Genomic DNA, 8,876 nt, shown 5'->3' on the forward strand with positions numbered 1-8,876 from the left:
AAGGAAGTTCGCTGCTAGTCTCTTCGAGGATGATGCTGATATTGAGAATAATGACGTGCTCTTGTCAGTGTAAAATCTGGAGGTGCATAGGTTTTCTATGTGTGGACAATAAGTGCTTTTGAGGGAGGGGGGTAGTAAAGGTTGCAGCCATCCACATTATCTGATTTGCATCATCACAGTACTACCATTGCCACCAAAACTGATAGTGAAAAGATTACTGAAAAATTATCTCATAAGTACTAAATTATATGTACAGGAATAGGACTGCACCCTCGAGGGGGCTTCACCACCAGTCCAGCACTGTGACCACAGCAATACTAAGATGCTGACCTCATTGATCTCCAGTTCACAGGAGCGTGCATTATAGGAAAGTATAATGTACTGCCACTGAAGAAGGCCAGAGTGGCAGCACATTCAGACCACAAGTACTAATTAAAATATTTCCTAAACCACGATTCCTAAGCTTATGGGGGCTACTCTTGAAATAACGCACCAAAAGGGGCTAGACGTGGAGGCTTTCGCCTTCTAGCCCCAGCGTGCCAGCCCTGTGACCCCCAACCCGCAGTGCAAGAAGTCGCCACTGCGGCGGGTTCTTGTCAGAGGGTACAAACAAAAGTTGCATATTCGATCAGGCTTTATTCTACCTGAGTAAACGGCAAAACACAGAACTCAAATAACAATGTCGCGCTCACGTACGGGGGTGAAATAAAACCCATCAAAAGGGGGAAGCACATGCGAAAAGGAGAGAGGAACATTCTGCTCACCACTTGTCGCTTCGCGCTCACCGCCCGCATCAATAGGTGCGTACGATGACCGGGTGACTGCAGCGATCTCATTTCAGACTGTGGAGACTGAAAGGTCTACGGGTTGCACCGGAAGGAGAGGGAAAACCTGTGGCGGCGTTGCTGGGAAGGGGCCTGCCCTTTCCCTCACTATCCTCCCTAACGGCGTGCGTCAACTCCTGATAATTACGCGCGGCCGTTAAATTGGTGCAGGGGATTCATGCGTGTGGTGTAGAAAAAAAAAAATGTGGTGTAGAAATTTCAGCTTTGTTTACAATATGTTGATGTAATGATGCGTTCCCCTGCAGGAAATTTTCACTGAATAAATAGTACCAAACTTAAATAGCACAGCAAACACACTGGCCTACCACCCTAGCTATTTTGTATTCACAAGCCTTTAGGCCTCCAAATAGTACATCCTTGCCATGGTCTGTGGGTCAGACGAGCGATTGTGCATGGAAAGTTTGCTATTTAATGCTTGAACTGGGAAGTTTGCTTCTCAAAATCTCCACTGTGTAGTAACTGTTGGTATTTGATCACATCTACATGACCTCAACAGAGAATTCATCGCGATCGTCGACTGTCGTGCTTTTGCTCTTCACACTGCTCTCGCCCATAGTTGTTCCAGTAGTTTGCCTCTGGCCCTTAAGGTGTTACGCACATATCTCTGCGTCTCTATGTCATGTATCTACGGGAACAGTCTTTGCGCATTAGGTTCACCCCTTTGCACCAAGGCACTGCAGAGAAGCCTACTGAGCGCCGCTGCTCTCCAGCTCATGCCATATGCTCTCTGGCTCTTCCTGATCTTATATTGGAGATGTGCAGTCGATTGCTAAATGATCACAATTTGACGAAATTTTTGAATGCAGTAGCCAGCAAATCATGTTATCCGGAAACATATCAACCCGGAAGAAAAATTACATTGATTCTGGAGGCATTTTTAATGTAATTTATTTTCCACACTCTGGTTAATCACTTTTATTTGGCAGTTTTCTTTTTCAGTTTCCCAGCAAGCTTCTTGGTCTTTGTGCCCTTGTCCTTCTTTGCAGCGGCAAGCTTGACAATCTTCCGCCGATTCTGGCGAGACTTCTTGTTGCTCAAGGCACTTCGGATGAGCAACTTGCGGCACCTTGCTTTGGCCTCAAACCTGCACATGACGAAGAGCCCAAATTCAAACAGTTAATATTTGTTTCAAACCAAACCCTGTCAAAACTTCAGTTTAAAGTAAAACCAAGAAACACTATAGTGTAGAAAATAATGGTTGCTCGAAATGACAACCTCTGTACAGTTCAGTTACTTTTAGTACTTATGCTTGGCAGGTTATTGCAAAATTTGCAATCCAATGAGTGCTACACCCTACTATTCAAAATGCCTTACCAACTAGCCCAGCTGTTTGCATTTTACAGTCATCTCTTAAGAGTATGAACTTGCCAAAGACTAAATTTGTTCGAAGTGCAGGAAAATCTTGATAATTCAATATCAGTTCATTCAAAGTTCCAGACAGTTAGTAGAACTTTTATAAATTTGGACGTAAATACTACCGGGTTACGCACCGCTGTGTTGCAAACCTGTACGCATGATCGATGCATGGGTCCACATTAACCACTGCGACACTGAATTGAACTTGCACACTGACTATATATTGGCTATATATTGGTGCCAGAAAGACGCAGTCCCTGTTTCATGGATGCCCTATGTCACGAACTCGATATGAAATTTATACCACACTGAGCCATCCCCGCACTGCCCAGATCCCAAACTTTAGCTCAAAGGATAGATCGTCAAAGCATAAAGGTTCCTGCAAGCAGCAAAGACCTTAGGCAGTAACCGAGTAATATAAAGAAAAATGTGCGGCCACACTATGAGAGCATGAAAAAGTGGTGTGATTACGAGGGGCGTTCGTAATGTTCGCATTATCAGTACCATAATTTTAAGAAAGGTGCGCACGAGAGGCAACAATGAGTGTAGGTACATTTCTCTACATTTAGCAGAAATAAAAAACTGCGCTCTATACAGCAGCACAAAATACCGCTACAGCATCGAGCCAAAACTGGGAGGATCCTTTGGGAAATTGGAAGCACTCCCATTGATCCGCTTTCTGTACTTGAAGGGCTGACATTCAAAGAATATTCATGGAGAGCTAATGATGGCGCCTAGCGTTAATGCTCAAGCTAGTAAGAATGTACTAATTAAAGGATGCAGAAATATTTAGTTCACTTATACAAGCCTGGACGGCTAAGAATGGAGTTGCTGACCATACCTAGCTGGTGTACCACAAATTGTGTAGAGAGCAGGGGCTCTAACGCTTGCTGACCGATGGATAACTGACAAATAAATAGTGGAACATGCTACCTTACCGTGAGTGCAAGCTCAGTTCCCACCATTTAACACAGTGACCTGAACATGACAAAAGGTTAGGCTGCGAAATATTGCATCATTTTCCATATTCCGCCCGACCTCGTATGGAATAACTTCTTGCTTTTCCTTGCCACAAAGCACACACAGCGCGAGAACACTCCCAGAACAATAGGGAAGTGATTTTTCGAGTGTACGCTTTTCTAGAACCCAAATAATGAAAAGGTCTAGAGTGACGGTCTGTGCAGACTCGTCCATCAGTGGCAGATGTGTGTGGTATTTGGCGGGGAATATGCATATAATGATGGAACTCCTAGTCAAGTGTCATTTTTGTATCTGCCTTTCTTCACGCCAATAATACAATCTTTATGAGCAGCCCTCATAGGATTAAAGTTCTGGCAACTGCAACAGTGACTCCGCAATTGCAATGAGTCCAAGCAGGCTCTCGCTATAAAACACTGCAAGCAGCTTTGCTGGGTGAAATATGGTAAGTACTCTGAAGTCCAAAACAAGCTCGAATGTTTCGTTAAAATGCTTCAGTAGGCGCTTGTTGGCCATAAAAGCGAATCCAAGACTGTGCAAATGAGCTTTGTTTCGGAAATTGCGGTACTTCCGATTATTGTCATACCTGCCACAGCGCGCACAATGTGCATGGCCGCAACTGTGCATGCAACTCAGGTTTAGGAAGGCTATTTAGGTGATCCCTGGCAGCGCCTATCGTGCACCGTGATCCTTGTCCAAAATAACCTGTGTGAGCTCGCCCATGTCCGAATTAACGAGCATCCAACGCCGTAGACTTACAAGGGCATCAGCCGGGACCGCACCCATAGTTAAAATTATCCGAAGTCTCGAAATAACAAGGCTCGAAATAAAGACTTACTGAGGTCTAAAAACCACATAAAGATTGATTTTGTGTCCCCTTGGCCAGAATTATTTAGGATTGCAACAGTCTAAAGATTTTTGCTTGAGTTCATGAAAGAAAAACAGATAAATGACAGCTACTACAATGAGCAGTAGAATCGATTATCTGCTACTAATTTCAAAGCCGTGGCGATAACAGCTTTAAGACAAACACCACGAGTGTACTAAACAGCCTTAGACTTAGATGTGGGTATGTCCTTATGTAGGGAGTGCCCAGTGTTCCTCAACCAACGATAATACTTGGCTTAATTTGGCATTGTATTCTTGCAATGGTCAATTACCGTGTAAATTGCTGTCTAGGAGCAGCTTGGCGCAACAGATGAGAGCGGCACAGAATGGCACAATTGGCGCAGCACTTCCACCCCCGTGTTAACCGAAGCCAGCTCAAGTTAAGCAAGTTTCAATTGATAACTGTTCTCTGCACTTTGTCTATTATGGCAAGGAGAAAAAGAAAAAAAACTGACCCTGCGTCAAACAAAATGGAACGCTCCGTACAATATACCCTTCCACTTTCGACAACAATTCTGATGCTAGCACATTGGGCACTGTCCCTTGTCTACACTTTCATGCCTGTGCAGTTTGTTTGAGACAGTGATTTTCACGTGGCACTCACTCGCGTGTGGTTGCCTTGGCAGCTTCGTCTTGGATCTCCAGAAGACGCCTCAGTCTTTTGTCGCCAAGCTTAGCGTCCGTAAAGTCCTTGCCGCCCTTGCGCAGGGTGACATGGCCCGTCCGCTTCACCGACACACGGGCACCCGGTATGGTGCTCAAGTCGCCCAGGACGTCGTCTTCCGCCTTGCGAGGCTTGGGCAGGTGAACGGCATTGCGGGAACCTGCGTAGACATTGCTCTTTGTAGCTTCCAGCTCAACGTTACACAGAAGAAGTGGCACACAAGAAACGTGCGGTAACTTTAAACTGTGTTTATTTTATGTTAGTTTAACTACAGGTACAAAACAAGCAATAAAAGTAAAGCAACCATGGGAAATAATCACTCCAAAGATGCCAAAACAACTATTCTCTACCCTGCCTAGGGAAAATGACATCCTCTTTTACTTACGCACCACAAGTAACAATGCAACTGTTCATAGTGAATGCAACGATCTAAGTCACAATGGCTGCACTGTTAAACTGACATGGGCTGGCCACATTTTGTGCAGGCGTGAGAGCAGAAAGTTTTGTACAGGAACGGGCTCAAGACTCAGCAGAGCAGCATTACATAAACGACCTCAAAAGTGGACGTACCAAACGACATGTAGAGGGGCACACTGGGTGACTTCTGCGTCTTGATGTGCAGGGAGAGTACATTTTGCCAGCCGCCCGGTAGACGACAGTTCAGCGTCTCGCAAGTGGCCATCACATTCTCGGCCACTTCGGTATCCCTCTGTGCCAGGTTGCCTACCTTCACCGAGCTGCAGGCACAGGTCAAAGGGCACACAACTCAGCTTGATTGTGCACGGTCACAAGAGAGAAACACTTTTTTCAAAGTAGGCAATAATCGTATGTCGGCGACTGCACTAGTGTGGCAATGCTGACATCGACACAGCCGATTCCAGCATCAGCATCTGCTTTCAAGCAACGCAACACTAGACATGCCTCTGCTCCTGTGCCACACTCGGCGGATGAGTGACGGCTCTGACTTTGAAACTTATAAAAAAATACTAGTTGTGTTCACATATCATGAAAGTGTTAATGTCACTAGTAAAATGAAAAGTTGAACCAGCTGGTCAAGTCACATTTCTAGAAAAAAAAGATGTAGGCAATAGAGAACGGCAGGTGAAGCATGGAACGTATCCTTTTTTTTTTATATACAAGTTGTTACTATATACAAGTTGTCCACCATGCCAGAAAAAACTAAATCAGACAAACGGGATGATGCTAATGCGAACATAATTCGATGGGTAGTGCCCTGTCCTCGAACATTGATCAGCATATAAGGATTGCCACCACGACCCCCATCCCCCCTGCACCTGTCAAATGAGCCTTTTGTGCTTAAAAACGCAAAGGTCAGTTAACAAGAGAACTGAAAGAAGCACAGCACACCTTAGCCGCAAAGATACGATAATGATAATGACAACCAAGAAACCCATCTGTCATCATTGTCATGATTGTGAAATCTCGCGTCTTGAGCCTGAATGAATTTCAGTATTTGGTTTCTATCTGTGAAAATGAGCATTTAGTTGCATTTAGTTGCAGTGCTGAGAGAAAAACAGAGAAAAAGAAGCAAGTAGGTTGTGTGAAGAAAAGATGTGTGTATGATGAAAAGAAAGTCTTTGTATGAGTGTTGGTATGCGATTCGAACATGACCCATAACTGCTACCATGGCCTACTCCTAACAGTTTTCTTCTTTCTCTTTTTTCATTCTTTCTAAAAATATATATTATCAGCACGATAATTATTTTGATGTGAGCAGCACCAAGGTCAAATTGAAAGTTCACCTGTAGCTGGGTGCAACTAAACAATACAGTGACAAGTGTCCCTCAGAGAAAGCCCTCTGACCAATGTCTTTGATCTGTTTCCTTGATGTTACAGTTGAGCACCTTTCACCCAGTAGTAGTAGTTTGTGATGCCACACACGAACATCATGAATCAAGAGCGAGTGACTTTGTAAATAAAGAACAAGCTCTAGCCTACAACTGAGCACAACCTACAGCAACATGTTGCAAGTATGTCACTGATAGCAATTCATTAGGAATGCAGGAAATTCAGGACATGATAACAGCTTTGCACACCTACCTTGCACTTCCTTCTCCTCGAAGTGGAAGCTCTGTGGAAGACAACACGTCTTCAATGTCGCGCCTGAGGTGCTTGGATGACAGGTCAATGCGCCTCGGTAACCTGAAGACAAGCGTAATACATTTTACAGTAGGAGACAAAGGAAAATTGGACTGGCAGATGCTTTTATGCCATTCAAGTATGCAACGCCCAGGGGATTCACACAAAGAACATGTTCGATGCTTTTAAGTCCTTTTATCATTTCTTCTCATCATCACATAATATGTCTGTGAGCTAACTGCAAGGCTACAGTTGACCCCCTTTTTTCTAATAGTCTATTTGCACCTTTACTCTGCACCACCCCTAGATCCCAATCCCATATCCCTCTGTCTTTTTTTATTGTTTTTACACACCTCTTTCCCTTTCAGAGCAATATTCAGAGTCTTGTTAACTAATGCTGTTTTTGGGTCCAATTCCCATTTAACCAAAAAATAATTTGGCAGCTCTCAAACTGATAAAACTGCTTTGGGTGGCCATGTCACAGCATAAACCAGAGCATAATCTATTACAAGTACTGGATGCAGCTTTTCAACATCAATGTTTTTCCTTCCCTCAAAATATAAACACTGCAGAGTAAAGAGAAAACATAAAAGTTTCATGCGCAGGTAAGTGCACAAAACAGAATAATTTGAACATCAGCTTTTTTTCCCACATACAATAACTGTTTCGATTACCAATGTGCACAAGAAATATACGACCACTACAAAAGACAGGCCTTACTTGTTTCTCGCAAAGAACTCCTTTCCAAGAAGACGATGCAGCACAGGCAGAATCTTGCTGTCACCCAGGAAGACATCGTAACCCGCACATAAGTTGCGCTTGCTCTCGTATGGCGTGTACTCTGTGCGAAGTTGGCGGAGTGGTATGATCTGAAACAGATGCCAGCACAGATGTCGGTCATTAAAGGGACACTGATGGTAATTCCAGCAGGCCTCTATCAACTGATTACCATGCACTTATAGACTAATTTCAGAAAAAAAAAAGGAAGAGCATGTCAGGAATGTTCCACAACATGCTACAGTGCATACGTTATACAGACACCTACGACTGGTTCATTTATGATGACAGTACCAAAAACAGCTATGTATGAAGCAGCAGAAGTTTATCATTTTCGTTTACGGCGCTTCATAATAATACTGAAACAGGACCCCCGACAATCAAAACTAAAGGAAGCTTGAAGGTTCTAAGGTATATTTCATATCAGCAAGAAATTTACATAACCATTTTCGAGGCAATTGATGCTTAGGGAATGGTAGTATGCCGCTTTATACTCGGACACTTTAAACAGGGGGCTTCACCCGGTGCAACTAACACTTACGTCTATGTTTCTTGTAACGCCGGCGCTGACCAGCAAATCCTTGTAGTGATCGACTGTCAGCTCGCTGTCCGCACGTTTGTCCTTTTTGTCCAAGTCACCCGTGAAAAGACAGACCTCCGTCTTTTCCGTTGTTAGGCTGTGTGGCAGGTTTCTGAAACGTTGATTTAAACAGTGCGCTAGCTGTAAGCGTGAAATGTAAGGAAAACTGTGATCGTCAAACACACCGCATCAAACGCAAATCCCACGACGCCCCACTGACAGTCCATAGAGTAATTTTTATTCGAGTTTAGGACATGGATAACCGCAGCGTTGTGAAAGCTTCAAGCACCTCTGCAGATACTCACATCCTAATCCGCTGAGCGTTTTTGTTGTAGGGGATCTTCTTCAGAGTGAACTGAAGGTACACATCGTGCTCCAACTGGGAATCTTCTTCCAAAAGGCTCTTCACAGACTTTTTTGTCAAGTGCTTCCGCTCTATGGTTCTCAGCGCTCTTATGGCCTCGACCACCTGAAGATAATGTAAAAATTTCTTAGTCTCAATACCCAATCACCTTTACTAAGGGTAGTTTCATGCAAACGATATCTACTAAAGCGCAGGGTACGAATGGTACAGAGCTATTGACTGTTATTTGTGAAACCACGAACCTGTTTGACATCCACGTGGGCTGCCATCTTGAATGGAAAGAGCTTTGGAACGGTTTTGGACCCCAACGCCGGCCCGTAATCC

General features: G+C 44.0%; 1 protein-coding gene across 1 annotated transcript; it reads right to left on the minus strand.

The window, feature by feature from the left end:
* Positions 1–1,708: 1,708 nt before the first annotated feature.
* LOC146189097 (ribosomal L1 domain-containing protein 1-like) lies at positions 1,709–8,872 on the minus strand. Its single transcript, XM_084604032.1, has 8 exons — positions 8,795–8,872; positions 8,494–8,657; positions 8,150–8,300; positions 7,552–7,700; positions 6,793–6,894; positions 5,302–5,468; positions 4,672–4,891; positions 1,709–1,929 (listed from the first exon to the last, which is right to left on the minus strand). Exons 1-8 carry the CDS (start codon positions 8,819–8,821, stop codon positions 1,761–1,763), a joined length of 1,149 nt encoding a protein of 382 aa, XP_084460158.1. The 5' UTR covers positions 8,822–8,872; the 3' UTR covers positions 1,709–1,760.
* Between the last annotated feature and the right edge of the window lie 4 nt (positions 8,873–8,876).

Source organism: Amblyomma maculatum, chromosome 5 (assembly GCF_055883805.1).
Source record: "Amblyomma maculatum isolate TAMU_Amacu chromosome 5, ASM5588380v1, whole genome shotgun sequence".
Lineage (NCBI taxonomy): Eukaryota > Metazoa > Arthropoda > Arachnida > Ixodida > Ixodidae > Amblyomma > Amblyomma maculatum.

Coding starts and splice junctions, on each gene's coding strand:
- LOC146189097 (XM_084604032.1), bottom strand. CDS start 8,821: ATGGCAGCCCACGTGGATGTCAAACAG. Junction 4,892..5,301: donor GCCCCTCTACATGTCGTTTG/GTACGTCCACTT, acceptor ATGTCTACGCAG/GTTCCCGCAATGCCGTTCAC. Junction 1,930..4,671: donor GCCAAGGCAACCACACGCGA/GTGAGTGCCACG, acceptor CGTCATGTGCAG/GTTTGAGGCCAAAGCAAGGT.